General features: G+C 40.3%; 1 protein-coding gene across 3 annotated transcripts in view; it reads right to left on the bottom strand.

Annotated features, from left to right (window-relative positions):
• Window positions 1–1,792: 1,792 nt before the first annotated feature.
• The window catches only part of lingo3a (leucine rich repeat and Ig domain containing 3a), a 38,834-nt gene continuing 18,214 nt past the window's right edge, over window positions 1,793–22,412 (bottom strand). For 2 of the 3 annotated variants that reach the window (XM_030728214.1, XM_030728215.1), the window contains exon 2: window positions 1,793–6,255. In XM_030728214.1, the coding sequence (XP_030584074.1) occupies window positions 4,362–6,194 (1,833 nt within the window). In that variant the 5' untranslated portion in view covers window positions 6,195–6,255 and the 3' untranslated portion in view covers window positions 1,793–4,361. The remainder of the gene's footprint in view (window positions 6,256–22,412) is intronic. The other variant, XR_004019902.1, reaches the window with a different exon arrangement.

Here is a 22,412-nt window from a genome sequence, read left to right as displayed (position 1 = left end):
AAATTGCAGCACATCTTGAAGAATGAAAGGAAAATTAATAATATGGCCTTTCTTTTGCGCTATATCTTACAATATATGCAGTACCTACATTAGCAACTAATGTGACTCAATGCCAATTTCAAGACAAGGAAAGCACGTTTATTAAATAACTAAATTCTTGTTAACAGTCACGTTTTTTTGTTTTGTTTTGTTTCCAGATTTCCCCTATTTCCCCTCTGAGTAAAAGATTTATATAGGTGAGACATCACTAGTAAGACCTGAGGGAATGATGGGACAGTCATTACAAATGCAAACGCTTCCACACATGTGTAGTCTGTGATACAAATAAGAGGTAAAGGTATTCTCATTCCTGGTATAAAAATGCTGAGCAGGTCCTGATGATGAAGATTTTGTATCACAGTGACAAGAACATAAAGAGTGACTCATGACAGAGTCATCAGAGGTGTAAAAGCCATTCACTCTCACATTGGGTTTTCAGAGGTATGAAAAAAACAACTTGTCTGTTCAGATGAGTCATTCTTCACCATATTCTTGACAAATGGGCGAGTGTTGCACTGGTAAACACCAAAAAATTGTTAAAGTGTGAATTACCCCCCCACAGTGAGGAGGACAATGTCTGATATGCATTGAGTGGTAAACTACATAAATACGCTTGTCTTCTGAGAAGGAAAGTTTCTCAGTTTTCAATCAGCATTGTTGTGGTGGTTTGAGTGGTTTGTCTGGTGTGAGCACAAGGCACGAGGAGTTACTGCTTTAACAAACATGGGTTGATTCTGATTAATACTGATGTTTATGGGAAAACCTTTTGAACGGTAATGCTCACCTTGATGTCATCTGTGCCAAGGGGCACTAAACCTGACGTGTTGTTGTGCAAATGCGGGATCTCACGACCTTTTTGCTCACCTTCACACAAAACAAAAGATATAGATATATTTTAGAGATCAACTCCAGACATATTTCTAGACACAATAATTGCTTAGAAAATAATACAAACCCATGAGTAATAACAAAAGTCTTTTACATCACTGAAAGTTTCAGGACACGCGGACTGCAGACTTTGGGTTTCTGTGTGACTTCTGTACAGGCTACGTACTGAAACCCTCGTGGCTACCAAACTACAGTATTAATGACGTGACAAATCTTGAACATACATGCGTTGAAATCAAATTTAAGGTTAAAAATTTCCCATATAACAGTTGGATGAGAAAGTAACCCAACTAAATAACTAAAAAGTACTCTTAATGCAGCGGGATTTTAAAATGGCAGTGGTTAACACTGTGGCCTCATAGTAAGAAGGCTCTGGGTTCAAATCCAGGCTGGGGTCTTTCTGGGTGGAGTTTATGTGTTCTCCCCCATGCTTGCATGGGTTCTCCCCGGATATTCTGGCTTCCTCCTACAGTCCAAAAACATGCATACATGTAGGATGTACCCTGCTTCTCACCCCCCTCCATGACCCTGAACTGGATAAGCAGAAGAAAATGGATGGGGATCTTAATTCGGATGAAGCTATATACTGGGTGTTGAGCTTCTTCCTGTTGCCTGTTCAATTTTGAGGTGCTCCAGGAGCACATAATGGTTTTTAATTGTCTTTTACATGACCAGATGCCATTCACAGTAGTACAAAATGAATTCACTTACCCAGCGAACACTAATGGGGGTTAGTTTTGTTTCATATTACACTGGTTACACAGATTAAGTCATCATAACTACATGATTAAACAGAATATTGAAAGCCCACAACAGACAAACATCAAAGTGTGAATGCAGATCTGATTTTATCTACTCACAAAATTTAATTTATTTTTGTAGCTTTTGATGAATGCATAGAAAATGAACAGCAATAACCTCCTCAAACAGTATATCATGATTATTTCACTAACTTAAGCACGTCAGGACAAGAATCCTTTCTGCTAAGCACTATATCTTTATTTGCAGTGTAACTAGCACATCTTTCTGATGTAACTTTCTTGTTAAATTAAATCATTAAAAAAAAACACAAGCAAATAAAAACACAAAATTTGCAAAACAAATTTCACAGTGGAGGTGTCACAGGTCTATTGTAGACTCAGTGATCAATATACTTCTGAGACTGCCACCATATAGACTGATAAACTGGCTACCTACTATAAAAACGGGATAGGGGACAAGACATCGTCATAGCAGATAATATCACATGCTTTATAAACAGTGTGCTTCATTATTTATAAAACAGTGCAGTACAAAACAGCTGAGCACAATTTCCAAACACAATGATTTCCATATTTACAGGAAGAATCTAGGAAAGGAAAAGAAAATTACAACTGAAACTGAAGTGTTTACATGTTGGAAAAATACAAACCAGAACCTTAACTGATGTGAAATCAGTCCAGGAAGGTAGTCAAAATTCAATATTAAAGACTTTGTCTGTAAAATTTGCTGTGCAGTGTATAAGTGGGTTAACACTAAATGGGGTAACATGAGACTCTGTTCTATTTCCAGTTTTTGTAATTTGTTTTAAGAGGCAGGGTTTGCTGTATGAGCAAAAATAAATTCATTTTCATTTCCAGCACTGATTTAGGTCAGCCATTGCTGAATTCCACATTTGCATTTTGGGAAACTGGATAAATTGTTTAATAGTAAATTAACACAGTGGCAAAACCCTGTTTTTAACTCTAGAAATAGTGAAAAATACAGTGCTCATTCTAGCCAACAGAGGGCAGCAGGATAACATTGTTGTAATCAGCAGCTGAAGCTAAACAGAAAGGAATGGTTTGTGGACTGATGATATTGTTCCCAACCCCTAAACCCACAAATCAAGAGATAGACCTTGAGGGCAGAATAGTATAAGAGGGTGACGTCTTATCAGATCAAATGTCAAATCACATCAAAGCCTTCAGAATCACATCTGTGTTTATAAGTATCTAATCACCAGTGATGGTCAAAGTTTGCATGCAGCTATTTGTTGTTATACTCATTAAGCCTTCCTTAAATGAGTTTGGCTCAGTCATTTTGATCTGTGCAAAGTTTTTTATTAATCACCTTATCATTTTCACTGGATGCCTCAAACATAACTAGGTCCCAATTAGACCTGAGAGCTTCTTCACCCACCGGCAAGCCAAGCCTTTCTGTAGTCATTTGTATAGCTACAAATAGGTAAATGGAGTGAAACTTAATGCAAATGCCCTTCACGATTTCTTGCATGAGCTCAGGGAGTGGGTTGCATGTTTCAGTGAAACTTAAAAAAAAAAAAAAAACTGCTTATAACTCAACTAGCAATGAGTCATTTCAAAAAGGGACTTCAACAGTTTAATAACAGTGTAACATTAAAACCTTATTAATGAATCAACAGTACTATAAACAACCACAAGAACTTCAAGGTCAGTCATTACAAAATATATAATACATTTTATGCACCCCTATGAGTGTTTACTTTACAAATAGTACAAGTTATTCAAAGTAAGAAGCCAACTCTGTACATGCATTTACTCTTATATACATGTTTTCAGGTTAGGAGGGTAAAACTCTTTACAGAACAACAATGGGGGAATCTAACTAGCAAATGTGTACTGGCATGTACTGATTTGTCACCACACAACTGTGCATTGGGTCCCACTGTAGCTTAAAATCCATAGAATGTAATTTTTTGTTTAAAACGTCTTTAAATAACTTCTAGCAGTATGCACTGTAACGTTTCTTTACCATGCCTTTGGACTATTAGTGACATTACATGGTGCTTTGCAGTCAAATTGGCAGTGTTGCAGAGCGTAGTCTCTAGGTGTAATATATTCTGTGCAAACCCAACCATCAGCAAAATGTTTTCAAGCAGAGCCACTATATTGCTCTCAACTCATGACTGTAAATAAGTCTAAATATGCAGTATATAGCTGGAACTACTAAAATACATATTGGCAAGTCCTTGGCATTCACTGAGCACCACCCTGTTATTATGTATTCATCAGTTTGGAGACAGTGCAGATGGGGGAGAGAGGTGGAGTCCTTTTAAGATCAAGAGGACAGAGTTCCTTGTAGGCAGTACGAATGGAGCTGGCCAAAGCTTTGTTGAGGTTGAAGACCGGCGGGACTGAGTGATTCTGCTGCTTGGTCTTTTAACATCTATTCAAGGTTTAAACACATTTATGATGATACAGATTTCCTCTGCACAATAACGTGAATACACAATAAAGAGCTATAGAAATATGTCAAAGTCTCACAGATTGCCTTTTATTCATAACAAAAGTTTTAAAAAATAATAAACTGTCCTACTGATTTGATGTTGACGTTCTTCGAGCACAGCAGTCCAGTTTAAAATCTTTACTGTTCCTCTTTGTCTGCTTATAAACAGCACTGAGAAAAGAATACTAAAAAGCAAGCGTTCCAAACAATCAAATCATTTTCATGTTGAACTTCCGCGCTCCACCTTGTCCTCCACTAGCTGCAGGTCCATCCACTTTTCTAAAAGAATATTCTACTGAGAAATTGTTTTTGTGCTGTCCTCTCCCTCGACTCCACACAAATAGCAGAATGAAACAGAAAAGGACGACTCCCAAAAACATGATACAGCCCATAGCTGTAGATATGAGGATCGTCTTGAGGTCCAGAGTAAACTTCAAGAAGACTCTAGTATCATTCAGATTTGTGTCATTAAGATCCCCAGCATAGTAGGTGCGGTTGGCCATAAGGGCTGCATCTAGTGGCAGCCCGCTCACTGTAAGTGTGGCAAAATATGTATCATTTCCACCAGCATTGCTGGCTATGCAAATGTATGTTCCACTATCTGTTACCTGGGCATAGCGTATTTCTAATGTGCCTTCTGGTAACACAGTCAGGCGGCCGCTGCTCTTTGTGGTGATGCGGCGGCGCTGAGGAGAAATCCAGAATATCACTGGTGTTGGCTCACCTTCTGCTCTGCAAATAAATGACACCACCTGCCCTTCACGGGCAGATATCTGCTGCAGTTTCCTGTTTCGGATTTTGGGCTTCTGACAAGTAAAGTGGTCAAAGAGAGCTGAATCAGAGAAAGCATTGAGAGCACGTCCTTGCACTTCAACAGGTGTCATACACACTGGGGAAGCACCATCAAAATTCAGGGTCTTCCTGCGCTGAAGGATCCAGAGTAAACGGCAGTCACAGGCCAGAGGATTTCCATCCAAACGTAGTGTCTCCAGAGTGTTGACAGACTGAAAGGCTCCCTCCTCTAGGGTCACCAGGCTGTTAGAGGAAAGGTTAAGAAGGCGGATTTGCCTTAGACCACCAAGAGCATATGGCTGCACTACTACCAGGTTAGTATTGACAAGATGAAGGTGCTTCAGCCTGACTAGATCTCGCAGTGCCCAGGACTCCAACACAGTGATAGGGTTGTAAGATAGGTTGAGGCTGGTGAGGTGAGCCAAACTACGCAGGGCAGAGGTGGGCACAGAGGTGATGTTGGTGTGCGTGATAGACAGCCAAGACAAGTTCAGACCCTGCAGGCTGTGAGGAGAGATGTACTCCAGAAAGGGCCAGTGATCGATCTCGAGGCCCCTCAAGTTTCCCAGCTTCCGGAAGTTCTGGTCCTCTAAGGCAGGGATACTGAGGTAGCGGAGCCGCAGAGTCACCAGGTTATGCAGGTAAGACAAAGACTGGCTGGACACCGAAGTCAGGTTACACCTCTCAATTGTCAGCTCCCTCAGTCCCACTAAACCGAGAAAGGCCTTGTTAGAGATATAAACTAAATCATTGTCTCCAACTTCCAAGTTCTTTAAATTTTTTAAGTCTTGGAAAGTAAAGTCCAAAAGAATTACAATCTTATTTCCACTAAGGTCCAATGAAGTTAGGTTGGAGAGACGTGAGAATGCCCCCATAGGGACCAACTTCAGTTGGTTACCCCTCAGTGAAAGGGACTTAAGGTTCTGAAGGCTAGAAAAAGCATTTGGTTCCAGGACACTGATCATGTTCTCACTTAGGTCCAGCTTTTCAAGACGTGAATATGGAAGCAGGTCTCCATGTTCTACCCAACGAAGTTTATTCCCACTTACGTCAAGGATCTTGGTGTCCAGTGGGATTCCATCTGGCAGTGCAGACAGGCGTTTGCCATAACAAGACACAGTCTTGAGCTTGGCAATGCACTCACAACGCTGGGGACATCCTTGGCTTTGGGCAGGTGACACTGTGATCATTAGTAGCAAGAAAAGGAAAGGCAGTAGCCAGCCTACATCCTGGCCCAGGCTCACCCCCATGACCGTCCTTTCTTCCTCTTCCTTCGTCTCTTGTCTGGGGTCGAATCACTGGGCCGGACACCTGAGAAATGACAAGGAGGGACAGAAAGAGATGGAAGAAATAAACAATAAGGCAAGAGCAGATGAGGGAACAGAAAGGGAGGGGAGAAAAAAAGACAGACAGTGAGACAAATTCATTAACGTCAACTCCCTTTAAACAGCAGCGATCAAACACTCTAAATGAGTGGAATTACAATTACAAACTCTAATTGACCCGACACAGCAGTGAAATTAAAGCCAGAGCTCCAAGATAATCCTCAAAGGACTGATTCTGCATTGAGCTGAAACAGTTTGGCTTACAATGGCCGACTGTGCATTGTAAGCTTACTGGTTTTATAATCACTTGCCATGGCACAAAAACCCTAATAGCCACGAGTCAATTTAATATATGGTGGTTAGAGTATATTCCTCTCTAGCTGATCTCTCTGCAACTCATGCATTGTAAATGAAAACAGGGAAATGGAGAATCTATCTTAAAATGCATGAAAGACTAAAGTGATTGTGAGCTCTCAGAAGTCTTTAACAGCAAATACCACTGCAATCACACCGAAATGACACACGTACAGTGTATATTATGAAACAGAATGCTAACAAATAGACTTAATGCTCTGTAGGAGAAAATAGTAGCATAGAAACTGACAAAAAATATCAAAGCGACATTGAATAATCAATAGACACATAGCACAGTGCATTCACCCCAGAGTCTTTGAGTAAAAGCCCGACACAGCCTCGCACCGTAGCAGAAGGCTACGACTGGGTGCTTCAGTATAACACAGTCCCATTCCATCATCTGCATGAGTCTCTGAGGCATGAGGCTTATCATGAGAGGAACTTGTCTCATCTGATCTGCCAGTGGTTTCACATAACACACACACACACATGTGCACACACACACACACACACACACACACACACACACACACACGCAATTCCTCTCCCACCTGATGTCTCTATCTGCTGATGCTTTGACAGCAGATTGGTAATCCTCTATAAACCCATTGTGAAAGACTAACTAGTAGGAAGGAATATAACTCCAGAAACCATATTCCATCTTATTGTATTATCTGAATGACAGTGTGTTAAGAGAACCATGAATAACGACATCTCATTTCCCCCCACATAAACCTGCATATTCTCAGTGCCATCTCTTACAAAGTTCCAATTTACAATTCATCCTGGCTCACAGACCATCTTTCCTATTACCAAACCTACCACTAAACATATTTAACGATCTGAAAATGTGTACAGAAGGGTCAAATGAGGCTAAAATGAGCACAACGCTCTTAGAATTCACTTAATGACAGATTTTTTTGAGAACCATCATCAAAGACGCTGTGAGAGAAAGCGATACACTAAAACACCCCACACACTCTCACCCACATGCAACAGTCTGACACATAGCCTTTTGCAGTCAACCCAGAAATTTTATGTCATTCACTGTGATCTAACAAGGCTCGGCAGACACCGGAGCAAGAACTCTCTCTGCACCCATGGGTAGTGTTTAAAATTGTGTCTCAGACTGTGTGAAAAACAAATCGTAGCAGATGGTTTAGTAGCAAGAAAATGGCCAAGAATTAAGAGACTGGATCGCCTGACAAAGCAGATGTTCCCAAGGCACAGATATAAACAATGCAATTTTAGAATAGAGCATTGCTAAAATAATGCAAATTAGTTTACTTCATTCGATGGTCTAACATTAGACTATAAACCTGATCTGAGATTATGACTTTGTAAGTTGGCAATCACTCACTGAAAGCTCATTTAAATTCCTGTTTATTTTCTTTCCATCCTGACAAGAAGGGAAATTATGCTTTTTAAAAAAAATCCTAAATCAGAATGTATTATGTATTGTATGTCTAGTTTCCAATTTTGTGATATACAGTGTGAATTCGCTGTCACATTAAACCATGACATACAGTAATAAGTCAAATAAGAAGAAAAAATACCTCAGACAAAAGACTTTAAAATCGAATCATCACACTTGTCTGCATTATTTCAAAGACTTTATGTATGCCGACCATGTGTTTAGTTGGCCTGACACGTTTTGGCTGTGACCCAGGTTTGTGCAGCCAAAATAGTAACAATTCGACTTCTTCTGCAAAAGTAAAAAAAAAACAAAAAAACCCAAATTTCTTCCAGTATTCACCACCAGAGTATTAACTTCCTCCCTAGAGTCCCATTACCCTCAGTCCTCCACTTTTAAAATATCTCCAATTTCAAAGTCACGTAGCCACGTTTTGCAAACCTATATCTGGTAACAGTCACTTACTAATATGCCCAGAGGCCCCAGCCAAAGAATGCACCACAGGTCAACAGCAGGTGGATAGGGCAGTGTCCTACTGTATAACTGTATCCCTGCCCTCCTACACAGGCAGCAAGCAGATGAGCACAGAACTGTGCTGTAAGAGATTACTGTTACCTGGTAGCGAGCTGGAGTCAAAAATAACCCGTGACTGTCCAGTGCTGGGGTAACATTTACATTACTTTTTCTTTGTAATGATTACTGTTAGTTCTGCAATTCAAGTGTTCAAGTAATCAACTTTTGCTACTTTTTTAAAACAATCTGTTACTGTTAAATATGTTGCCACAGTTCCTTATGTTGTAGTAACATAAAAATCCAACACATTTGCAGTGCTTCCGTCTCCCTGTGACTCTGTGGCACACAGCTGTAAGGTGCAAAAGGTATCCACTCCTATGGGTGCGTCATTCAGGTCAGCTAGCTTAATGGCAGAGAGCATGGACTTTACACTGTGGCACTATCAGCATTAGTTTCTGCTGGGTGATAACAAATGTCTGTCAGCTGCTAAGGAGCTCTGATTTTATAAGTTGATGAATCACCTGTACAGCTCCACATTGAGGAGGATGATGCCAGCGCTACAGCTCCAAAACTGCAATGGTCTGTTTTGCAGCTAAAGAGAAGTTCGGTCCTGGCTGTGCTGTGTAGTGGTGGAGATCCTACCAGTATTAACTAATGAGATAAATTTAGTACACTCACATGCAAATGTACAGTAGGCTACATGTAAATGTTTATTTTTATTAATGAAAACTTACTCTCACAGATTACTTTTCTAGTATCCCAAAGGTTCCTTTTAATAGCAGTAATCAGAAACAGTGGCTTCTCCTGACAGCGGTGTGACTGACAGCCACTTTTCCTCCTCGCTCATATTTCATTTGACCCTGAAGTTTTAAAAGCTTAAAATTAAAAGATTTCATATTAAGCCAAGTTGTAAAACTTGATCGGTATCGTACTGGTGGTAAGTCATTAATAGTGACAACAGTGAAGAGGACAGAGCAGTGGATGAAGAAAAAAAAAAAAACTTGTGAAGAGTAGCACTAACGTAAGTGTGTCCTGGTTTTAACTACAGTTATTAAAATAAGTGAAGCGTTTAACGTAAGCAGGCTGTCAGCTTAGTGTGCTCTTCAGCAAAGTTCAGTTATGAAAACACTCATATGTGAAGTCAGAAGATGTTCAACAAGCTGAGCTACATCAGCTATGCCTCGCAGACAGAATCAATATGCAGCTCTGATATGAACTGCAAAGCTTCCAAAGGACAATACTGTAGGTGTTTAATGTTGTCATGGCAACGCCTGCACCATCTCCCTCCACCCCTCCTTTCCGGTGTAAAAACGCGTGTCCTTCCCTAGCTCCTATTTTCATAGCAAGCTTAAATGTACCTGTCCACAAGACACCTTCAGTAGGTTTCCCACCTCTGTGGGCTGACCTCAGCTGAAGTCCTGATTGCAGAGATGCTCCTCATTAGCTCTTCAGTAAATATTGATACAGTAGCTATTTTTAAGTATGTCAAGTAAAATCATATTGCCTAGTTTCTGATGTATAAGATGATGATGTGTATAAGCCATTCTTTCTGTCTCATACCTGTAAAATGCTCTGACCGCCCTCCCGCCTTTACCTGCTGGGCGTTGGTGCATTTAGGTCCCGTTTCCTGTTACTTAGTGTCAACGCCGATCGCTGTCACATTCACACATTAGTACAATATGTGTGCACATTCATAGCATTGACAAGTGGTCAGTTTTCTTTGTTTTACTATTTTTGTTGCCAGGCAACATTTAGCACATGCTATTACAAACAACTTCCCTGCCTGGAGTAATGCTCTACTCTGGAGGTGCCTCGGTGTTTATGCGCATGGGGGATGAATTAATTTGAAGCATCTATTTTTGTTTTTTTTGTTGTCTTTTTTTCCCTGAGAGTGTTATGCTGTTAGCAACACCGGCTTTGTATTTTTGGACATCTCAGCTAACAACAGAATGTAAACTGTGTTACATTTTGAACATGACTAAACCAAAGGACTTAACAAGACACTACAAGCACCACTACGATGGTATTATTCATTGTCTTATTCATACCTGTCTTTCCCACTTTGACACGTCAAACTATGTATCGTTCAAAAGGCAAACACAGCGTCTTCTTATCTGAATTTAACTAGTATGTCTTTTTCTGAGAGGTGCTCTCAAAGAAAAGTGAGCTACTGATCTGTTATTTGTGATGCTCTAAAATTACCTGAAAAAAATCACAGCGGTTTGCTTATGCAAGACCAACACATGCGTTTGTGTCCCTGTGGAGATGAAAAGCATGAGTCCTCCTCTGGGTACAACAAAAATACAGTCATACTGTGCTGCCATGAAAGTGAAATATACAGAAGGCAAGTAAAAAAAATAAATAAAATCAGACGATGGCTTAACCCTGTGCTGCTCTGCAAAAATGCAACATTTTTGCAAAAAGAACAACTTCTTTTAACTGTCTAAATAATAATGGAGGACTCAAAGCTTCAAATAAGAAATAGTTCTAGAAACTAGTTATCATCTCTAACACTTAAGAGCACCATGCAATATTAAAATTTCAGGGGAGAACTCAGAGCGCAGTAACATCTTTTTTTCAGAATAATAACGCACACATGAATTAACCACAGCCTCGTAACAAGCACATTACAGTATTCAGGACATGTCTGTTTAATGGCACGGTATCAGCTTTAAGCAGACAAAAAAACGGCTGGGGATGTGATGTTATTAAAATTTCATTAAAGAGACTTTGGTAGTGAAGCTGTTATTGGTGTCTTCAAGATGTCACACAGTAAACAACTGTTAGGGCTGCTGATGCAAGCAAATGTGCTGAATGGCTTTGGGGTTTCCAGCCCTACATTTTGAAATTTACTTACATGCAAGAGGGCATTCCTATGTTCTCAGGTTAAGTAAGTTTTGTATTTAATTCACATTTAATCAGTGCTTTTATGGTAACATTTCAGAATGGACTTATGTCTGACATCCAGCTGGTGTATGTCATCTTTTTTGGGTGCATCTTTTGGAACATTTTGTACAGACATTAATGAGCTGTGTCTGTAAGACTTTAGTGATGTACTGACTTTTCCTCTAGCACCACCATGAGATTGTTGTATGAGTGGATTTTTTTCTCTAAAACTTCAAACAAATATTAGGATGCTAATAAGCTTGAACTGCAAAATAGCAACATGTCAGCACTTTGTCTAAATTTTAGCATTCTAAAGTTAGCACTTGCTTAAAACACTATATTGTAGCCTACAGCGTCAAATCCATTAGCTATTATTAATCTTATCTATTTAGCTTTTGGTTAAAAGATTTTGCTGTTTTGTGATTTTTGTGCTTCAAAAATTCAAAATGCAATGCAGATTTCTTTTAGTGCACAGAGTATAGCTATGGTTAATACACCCCCACCCCCGCTCCCTCTGATTTGCTGGGTGTCCCCTCTCTACAGCTGAAGTGGAGCGTGGGCCTGAGGTCTGAGTCTCTAAAGTACAGATGGCAGAGCAGGTGACCCGGAATTCATGTGCTCTTTGACTCCAGCCCACTTATCATCGGAAATACTGCAGATACCCAGTGAGGGAGGGATGTAGCAGGAGATGTATGGCTTTTAGCTAAAAAAACAAAACAAATGCAGGTTAGATAGCAACAGTGCCATAATTAGACACCGGAGTGGGCTGAGGCTCCAGCAGCAGGGGGCTCGGTGAGATGTTCTGCCACTTCTCAATCTCCCCCCACCACCACCACCACCTCTTCTTGTAAAAGCCACTACATAATTTATTTCAGGGACTACATCTACCCCAGTCTCACCTCCTCCCAAGTCTCTCTATACACAGAAGCTATTAAAGCTTGAAAACTAGCAACAAGCTAATTGGCATTATGCAAACGCTGTCCTTCTTGTTGTATCAAAATAAGAGTTTTTGTGTGTTTGAGTTGTCTATAGCAAGACCCCGAATCAGAACCAGTTCAAGCGGAGCAGAGGATGAGACTGCCAGACTTAACTGCAGGTGTAGGACACAGCTGACAAATGAGCAGGAAGCGTGTTGGAGTGTGTAGGTGTAACCAGGCACTCTCCAGAAAGATACACAGGCCGAGGCAAAACATCCACGAAAGCTCCTCAAATGGCTGCACTCACTGATTTTCACTGTGCCCACTCATTACGGTTTATATAAGCAGAACTCTGTTTGTGTGTATGTGTGTGGTATGTGTTGAAAGTGTCCTCCAGAGAAAACATATTAGTCATTTACACTGAGGGAAGCCTTCGTCAGTGTCCATCAATCTGTGCAGGGAAACCCTGAAGTCCATGGCAGTGCAAGTTCCAGGGAACACACAAATAAACACAAACTCACACACACTCGGAGAGCAAGAACAAGCTCAGGGATAAATGTGACCGAGTTGTTTGTTCCCTCTAATGTCCCTCTAACTCCCACCTTGCAGTACAGTGATGGATCATTGTTACCGGCAGGGTCGTGCTACCCAACGCAAGCAAGGATGAAGAAGGAAAAAAGGGGTGCTGCCATGGAGAATTTGTTCTATGCGTAGTTAGAAATTTAGGAAGAAGAATTAGTGTTTATGAATAAATTATGAATAAATGCCTCGTCATGTTTGACCACACAAGTATTCTGTGGACACTGAGGTGACCGGACGAGCCAAAAGAGGATGGCTTGAGAGACATCATGCACAAACAATCCAGTTATTTAAAGCGATTTTAACCTCGGGCTCTTCATTGTAAAGCTGCTGCAGTTATGTCAGAAATTTCCATTACACCACAGCATCGCATGCAGACTGATATGAAACACTAGTTTAAAGGTGCCAAATGGGATTCTCATTATTATAATGGATTCTAGGGAGATTCTTAAATTTCATTTCTGTTCTATGCAAAGCATGAACAGTGAAACCAAAGGACACAAAGGGGTGATTAAGAATGTGTGCCATGAATCTTTAATAAGAGAGACCTGTTTCAGGGCTTATGGATGTAAAGTCTTCTACAACTAGAAGCTAAATAATTGATGACGTTATGCTGCATGGTCATGACCCACTGACATGGAAACTTTGACCTTACCTGGAGCTAAAATAGCAACATATCCAAAGACATAACAAATATATTAAACTCTGCTGGAACCTGCATCGGTTGGTTACTGATTTTACAGTTGAGCTGCCATAAAACTAGTTTTAAATTTTAATGATATATCTTAACTTCAAACAATTTCTAAAAAAAAAAAATCTTAAAATATCAACCTCTGCCTCTGAGTAAACACATGACAGCATGTTTTATTTCCCCTGTCTAAGGAGAAATAATACATTAAACAAAAAAAGGACAAAAAGAAGCTGTGGCATTGAACAGAAGTGAACTGAGCAGCAAAATCTCTCTGTTATTATTAGCATGAATAATGAGGTAATTAATCCTGGTAATTAATCAAACATCATGTGATATGAGTGTTCTCTATATTAAGTATCACGAGTAGTAAAAGATTTTTCCTTGGTACAGTTTTATGCAGAAAACATGGTTCAAAAATCTGCACAGGAAGTATCTTTCTTAGAATTTAATGAAAATGAATGGAATATGCGTATTATTCAGTAAGAACGTGAGGTTTTGGGGCTTTGAAGCCGATAGCTATGAGGATTTTGGTGCCATCACCAAAAAAGGATCTCCAATATATATATAATTTTGCATCATCTTGAGAAAGACTTAATGAGATCTGTTACAGTAATGCCTTAGAAAATTTTAATTCAGATTTTAAGTATCCTTAGAACAATCACTGTCACTAAACAGACAGATTCTTTGCAGAGGATAGTACATTTTTCACAGTGGATTAGATTGCAGTGCATCTTTTCAGTGTGTTTGATTACAACTTAACTTTGATGAATCATTACTATGATCATTGTCTAATTTTATTAGATCTCATACTGCATTGAAGGAGATTTGATTCCATGATTTTCTTCAGTTTGCACAAGAGACCAGGTAATGCTATGATGCCTTACAAACACACTATCGTGACAAGCTCTGACTTGTTTTCTTTTTTTATCAGTTTGTACTGAAGCATGTTCACAGCTGAAGGTTAAAACAAATATTGGGGTCCCTACACAAATACTCCCACACAATCTGAGCCCTCCAAGCACAGTCAGTTTGATTTAACACAAAGGGATCTGTGGCTCCAAAGAACATTAAATTCGATGCCAATCTCTAAGAGGCCACGGGCCATCACTATAATGCAGGGGGACATGTCTTCCCATGGTCACGTACAGACACTGCATGAAGCTGGTTGAGGCTTATTGAACAATCAACACTGTTATCGTATCAACACATAACCTGACACACTTTCATTAGCAAAGTTCTGTAACAGCAATTTATTACTGTGCTTCATTAGTTTAGGCCTATTATAGGGCTGGCAGACTTGTTTATCTATTTATTCTCTGCTTGTTTATTTTATGGCCTCATGAGGCTTGAAAGCCCACAGGGAAAACACTAATAATGATTAAAAAGTCAATTACCATAATTAATTAGGAAAACTTCTTATTTAATTACATTATTTTACTGCTTATTCAACGATGAATCATTTTATAAATTTAGTTTATTTCAAAAGTCAAAATCAAAACTTTCAAACAAATGTTATCTCATTGTCAGTTCCTTATATTTGAATAGCAAATATGAAGATGGGGCAAAGAAATGAATAGCTAAGCTTAGGCTAAAGAGAAAACACGGAGAAACGGAGTCCACATCTTAAACATATAATTTCCAGCCTCTGTAAAGCCCCCTTATGCACAAAATAGCCATAAGATCCAATGACTCACTATAAACCTGCAACTTGCCATTTTAACACTTTAGTTTTTGTCTATAACATACTAAATGTACTAAAAAGTACAACAGAAACAAGTAAGCAGTGATAAAAAAAAGATTATTGTAGTTTATTAAAACTAGGGACAGCTCAGATTGAGAGGCAAGGCTGAGATGGTTTGGACATATGCAGAGGTGGGATAGTGAATATACTGGACAAAGGCTGCCAGACAGGAGGAAAAGAGAAAGACCTCAGAGAAGTTTCATGGATGTAGTGGAGGAGGATATCCAGAAGGTCGGTGTGACATCAGAAGATGCTAGGGGGTCATTTTGACTGTTAGGTTTTCTCTGTATTATTGTAGGGTCTTTACCTACAATACAAAGTTTTTTGTGATTTGGCGCTATATAAATGGTGAGATGTAGGCAGATGATCCACTGTGGCAACCCCTAAAAGTAGCAGCCAAATGAAGATTAAACTTGAAATAAAACTACTGTAGGTAGAAAAACATTTTAGTTAACTGATATAAAATGAAAAAAAAAACAATTAAAAAAAAAAAAAACAATAACTATCCATCCATTTTCGTCCACTGGTTTGCAGCAGCCTAAGCAGAGAAACCCAGACCTCCCTCTCCCCAGCCACATCCTCCAGCTTATCTGGGGGACCACCAAGGGGTTCCCAGGGCAGCCGAGAGATATAATCTCCCCAGTGTGTCCTGGGTCTGCCCTGGGGCCTCCTCCCGGTATGACATACCTGGAACACCTCACCCAAGAGGCATCCAGGAGGCATCCTTGTCAAATGCCCGAACCACCTTGACTGGAGGAGCAGTGGCTCTACTCTGAGCCCCTCCCGGATGGCTGCACTCCTCACCTTATCTCTAAGGGAGAGGCCAGCCACCCTTTGGAGGAAACTCTTATCTGATGCTTGTATCTGCGATTTCGTTCTTTGGGTCACTACCCAGACTTCATGATCATAGGTGAGGGTGGGGATGTAGATAGTTTCCAGCTGAGGACCATGGCCTCATACTTAGAAGAGATAATTCTCGTGAAATTCTTTTGATAAAAATCATGAACAAAATCAGTGACAAAGGGCAGCCCTAGAGTCCAGCACCCACCAGAAAGCCCAACTTATTACCGACAATGTGGACCAATCTCTCACTGCAGTTATACAGGAACTGAATGGCTCATAATAACAGGCCAGACACACCATACTCCCGGAGTACCCCACACGGGATGCCCCAAGGGACGTGGTCGAATGCCTTTTCCAGGTCCATAAAGCACATGTTAGGGGTGGCTGTGGATCAGGAGGTAGAGCAGGTTATCTACTAATCGGAAGGTTGGTGGTTTGATTCCTGGCTGCTCCAGTCTGCATGCAAAAGTATCCTTGGGCAAGATACTCTCCGATGTAACTGTCGAAGTATGAATGTGTGTGAATGTTAGCTAGAAAACACTTGGCTGTAGAAGAAAGTGCTTGTATGAATGGGTAAATGCAAATGTGTTGTATAAAACGCTTTGAGTGCTTAGCTATTGTAGAAAGCGCTATATAAGAACTAGTCCATTTTACCATTACAGTGCTTTGCAAAAGTATTCGGCCCCCTTGAACTTTTCAACCTTTTGCCACATTTCAGGCTTCAAACATAAAGATATAAAATTTTAATTTTTTGTGAAGAATCAACAACAAGTGGGACACAATCGTGAAGTGGAATGAAATTTATTGGATGTGTCAAACTTTTTTAACAAATAAAAAACTGAAAAGTGGGGCGTGCAATATTATTCAGCCCCCTTGCGTTAATACTTTGTAGCGCCACCTTTTGCTCCAATTACAGCTGCAAGTCGCTTGGGGTATGTCTCTATCAGTTTTGCACATCGAGAGACTGAAATTCTTGCCCATTCTTCCTTGCAAAACAGCTCGAGCTCAGTGAGGTTGGATGGAGAGCGTTTGTGAACAGCAGTCTTCAGCTCTTTCCACAGATTCTCGATTGGATTCAGGTCTGGACTTTGACTTGGCCATTCCAACACCTGGATATGTTTCTTTGTGAACCATTCCATTGTAGATTTGGCTTTATGTTTTGGATCATTGTCTTGTTGGAAGATAAATCTCCGTCCCAGTCTCAGGTCTCTTCCAGAATGGTCCTGTATTTGGCCCCATCCATCTTCCCATCAATTTTGACCATCTTCCCTGTCCCTGCTGATGAAAAGCAGGCCCAAACCATGATGCTGCCACCACCATGTTTGACAGTGGGGATGGTGTGTTCAGGGTGATGAGCTGTGTTGCTTTTACGCCAAACATATCGTTTTGCATTGTGGCCAAACAGTTGGATTTTGGTTTCATCTGACCAGAGCACCTTCTTCCACATGTTTGGTGCGTCTCCCAGGTGGCTTGTGGCAAACTTTAAACGAGACTTTTTATGGATATCTTTGAGAAATGGCTTTCTTCTTGCCACTCTTCCATAAAGGCCAGATTTGTGCAGTGTACGACTGATTGTTGTCTTATGGACAGACTCTCCCACCTCAGCTGTAGATCTCTGCAGTTCATCCAGAGTGATCATGGGCCTCTTGGCTGCATCTCTGATCAGTCTTCTCCTTGTTTGAGATGAAAGTTTAGAGGGACAGCTGGGTCTTGGTGGATTTGCAGTGGTCTGATACTCCTTCCATTTCAGTATGATTGCTTGCACAGTGCTCCTTGAGCTGCTTGGGAAATCTTTTTGTATCCAAATCCGGCTTTGAACTTCTCCACAACAGTATCTCGGACCTGCCTGGTATGTTCCTTGGTCTTCATGATGCTCTCTGCTCTTTGGACAGAACCCTGAGACTATCACAGAGCAGGTGCAGTTATACGGAGACTTGATTACAAACAGGTGGATTCTATTTATCATCATCAGTCATTTGGGACAACATTGGATCATTCAGAGATCCTCACTGAACTTCTGGAGTGAGTTTGCTGCACTGAAAGTAAAGGGGCCGAATAATATTGCACGCCCCACTTTTCAGTTTTTTATTTGTTAAAAAAGTTTGACACATCCAATAAATTTCATTCCACTTCACAATTGTGTCCCACTTGTTGTTGATTCTTCACAAAAAATTAAAATTTTATATCTTTATGTTTGAAGCCTGAAATGTGGCAAAAGGTTGAAAAGTTCAAGGGGGCCAAATACTTTTGCAAGGCACTGTACATGTAGACTGGATGGGCAAACTCTCACACACACTTGAATATGCTTGAGAGGATAAACAGCTAGTCTAGCATTCTGTGACGAGGCCTCAGGCATTTTTTGTACAAGTACTTTTTAGCTAGCATCTGCCTTGTCCATAACTGCAAAACACACTACACACACACACACACTACACACTCCAAACATGCTAAACATGCTTTATTTAACTTCAGACTCCAACTTCATATTTAATGGACACATGAGATGTGATAGCAGTCTTTTCTGCTAGCTCTCAGCAAGCAAATACTTGCTCAAAAATCTACAAATAAACCTCCCAATGTATTTTAAGCCTCCTACGGTTTCTTGTAAAAGAGCAAATTTGTTACCATTATAAGCTAGCAGTCACTTTAGTTGGGTCAAGATCACGCTATTAATCGACAGACGTGATTATGGCACACAAGTAAAAAAAAAATAATGGAGGCATCTGGAATACTTGTGGCTCTACTTTTTTCCACTTATGGACACGGCAACATGGGTGTCACAGTAGAACGACATTAGTCGGTCACCCGTCTGTCTTTTCAGCCTGCTTTCCATGTGGGCAGACTGCCACTGGCAGCTAGCCTATTAAATGGCCATCCTCTCTTTAAGCCCTCGTGATCAGAGTGTGTCAGTCAACCAGCAGTCTCCCTCCTCGAGCAGCTTCTCAGGCTAGTTACACGACTTCAGCAGGGATGAGAAGTGACAGACCACCAGAAAAGAGAAGACATAATTGGGGGAACTGGGAAAACTAACAGTTTGTGCTCAGTGAGGAGAACAAAAATGTTCATTTGTCCTTGTCCAGATCTTTTGGGGCTGTTTTTACATTAATAAAATAAAATATATAGAATTTGCTATTTAGTTGCTTATTATATTTAGTTGCCCTGATTGTGTCTGACAATTACTAATAGGTTGATGCAATAAGAAACCAGTTTGAAGGTGTCATGGGCCATTTAACTATGAGATTCATGTCCTTGAAAGCTCCCTGATCAATGCTAAACGTAATGACTTGGAAGCTTCCACTACTTTGTGTCTCTCTATAGCTTCAGAATAAATAGCTGGTTGTTGTTTTCCCCAGTTTGATTGTTCAGTATGCATGACACATGCAACCCATTACTGAATAACATTCTCTTCTGTTTCCATTATACTGGTGAAATAGAGAACCTGGGCCAATATAACACTGTATATTTCTGATGAGGTTTTTTTTTTCCCCTTTTTACCAATTAATTCACACAAAGCATATTTCTGGCTGTAAACTTGTGCAAACAGTGACAGTTCATCATCTGGTCTCTTTCACACAACGAAATAAACAAATCCTGTGTAATTTCAGCCCACTCATACCATAAAAAGTAAATAAGAAGTAATAAATCATGATGAAGACTCCAGTCCCTCAGGAAATATGTTTTCATCTGCAACCTTAGGTCAAAAGTTAATAAGATTAATATTCTGAAGCTCAAATTATTACCTACTTTGTTGGCAGCAGACTGTACCTGTTACTCTTAATTTGAGGTCATTTGTCCCACAAATGCAAAACTAAAGCTGTTTAATCTATATTGCCTGTTTTTGTTTTTGTTTTTTACTTAGAGGACATAAAGACGAGGGGCAGAAGTTATTAAAAGGTGGAGGTGAGTGTGATCTGTGTCTCTGCTGGCATCTATTTTCTGACTGGCTGGCCTGTCTGCAGTGTCACCAGCCATCACTTCAATCCAGGCTCTTTCCTTGCCAGTTGGCTCAGCTTTTGGTCGCTCTCACACTTCCTGCCATATTCAGAGAAGAGAGGCAGAGATGGGGCATTTTAGGCTGGCATCACACATCACATGCTTGCGGTTCTTTGCACTTCACATACACACATGCAGAAATTTATGTGTTCCAATTTAGTCATAAAAATGGTTGAATGCACAGAGATACAAAAACAGACATGCATGCATATTCACACATGCACCCACTGTCCTCAATCTGCAGAGGAATCTGTGTGAGTTGCATCTTAAAAGGCTAGTGTGTAGGGGACACTGACCTTTACAAGAATCCTGTTTACAACATAAACGCTGAATAGAGAGCACCTAAAAATCAAGTTGTGGCAAAGCGAGGGATCTCTACAGTGCTGCGCATCACTGTGAAAGATGTAAACCATCTATATTCTGACTCTAACACTTTTCTTATTCCCCTCTGCTTTGAGAGACTTCTGGAAGCATCATAAGGGAAAAAAAAAACTGCTGGAGCCTGCTTTAATCCTTCTTGAAGCCTGCAGGCTCTCCATGTCCTTCTCATTGGATTCATTAAAAGGATCCCTGTCCTCTCAACTTCCCTTTCACTGCCTTTTGCCTGCTCATCAAGTGTGCCAATTACAAGCATCATCAGGAGTCACGAAGTATCTGAAAGGGGTCACACATGCACTGCAGCTTCCTCTTCCCTCCAGATGGAAAGTCTGAAATATCTACATGTAAGCAGTAATGCCGCTGGTGTAGAAAATAAAGAGCATATTGTATGACTATATATAGCATCCATAGAGCATGTGCGTGGCAAATCAACTAGATGTTTAAACAGTCCTGCCCTTGCTAGTCAGCAGCTGAATATTCATATTACATAAATATAGATTCTAAGCAGGAAGCTGCTAGCCTGCTGCTAGCCAGGGTTGTAGAACTGAGAGGACCATTCTAGTCTAGTTCTGCAGGACATTGAGCTAGGTAATTTAAAGTATGCAAACTGTGTCAGTGTAAACTGGCATATAACTACTTGCCTGTAGCAAGATGTTAACATAGAAGGCCTGGATATTACTCAGCAAAGCAGAGGTGGCTGCTGGTGCGAGCAATGCTAACTTTAGCCACTTCAGCAAACTAATTTGACATTTTCCATCTGCAATGTTATGCAAGGCATAAAGTACCACACATTTCAGCAGCAACATTAAATCAGGATATATCATGGCTGTTTTATGAGTGTTTTCTTTCTTTTAGACTAAAAGCAAGAAAACTTTTTTCTCCCATTTAATCCACTAGTGAATTAATTGCATCTGCAATGGAGATTAATTTCTTAAACTTTTTATGTGATTGGGTTAGAGTTTCAGATGGCAATCTAATACTGCCCTGGAGGTCCCTTGAAAAAGAAGTCTGCCTAGCAGTGGGAGGCAGCCAAGGGGAGCAGTGTGCAAATTGAAAGTAATCCTCAGACCTGGCCAGCAGTGCAGCTGGATTCACATCTATTCATAATTCATCACTCATCAGCAGAGAAGTGAAGATTGCTCTGTATGTGTAATAAACCAAGAAGAACCAACAGAGATGACTCTGAAAGGCACTGCTGGAATCAGGCAGATCAGCCATTGTGTTGCTGAGCGTCACAGGTGAGGGAAGAACTTGTTACAAGCAGAAAGACAGACGGAGTAGATAGCTGCAAGTCACATTGTGTTAGCTCCTACAGCCATCCATCCGCAACATTCAGGGGGAGAGCAGCTGACTGAACTCCTGCCAGTCTAAGATGAACTGTCAAAAGCCTAATTAAACAGCACCCAAGCATCACTCACAGAGGCACCAATTGGAGCATTTAAGCTTTTATCCACCCGACCACAAAGGAGTCAAACTGCTACACTACATGTAGAGACCGAGAGAAAGGCAACATTTTTTAGACCTCTTTAGGAGACTGAAAGCAATCTTAAAACACAACCATTTAAGCGGATATTGCGTACTTGTGGTTAGTAGGTTCAATAGTCACTCTTCTTTGACTGTTTAAGTTTCCTCCAACTTTGAAGAAAAATATATATATTTTATAGATAAACTATATTTAACCACAATTTTTTTTCTTGATTGTTATTCAATGCAGCGATCCAAAAGGCATGATAAGGGTACATGAGACTCAGATTCTCTGTGGGAGTATTTTATTCTCAGAAAACCATTTTCAGTTTCTTTCTTCTTCTTTTTTTTTTTTTTTTTTACCCATGAT

The sequence above is a fragment of the Archocentrus centrarchus genome, chromosome 4 (assembly GCF_007364275.1).
Source record: "Archocentrus centrarchus isolate MPI-CPG fArcCen1 chromosome 4, fArcCen1, whole genome shotgun sequence".
Lineage (NCBI taxonomy): Eukaryota > Metazoa > Chordata > Actinopteri > Cichliformes > Cichlidae > Archocentrus > Archocentrus centrarchus.
This window is presented reverse-complemented; position numbering and strand designations above follow the sequence as displayed.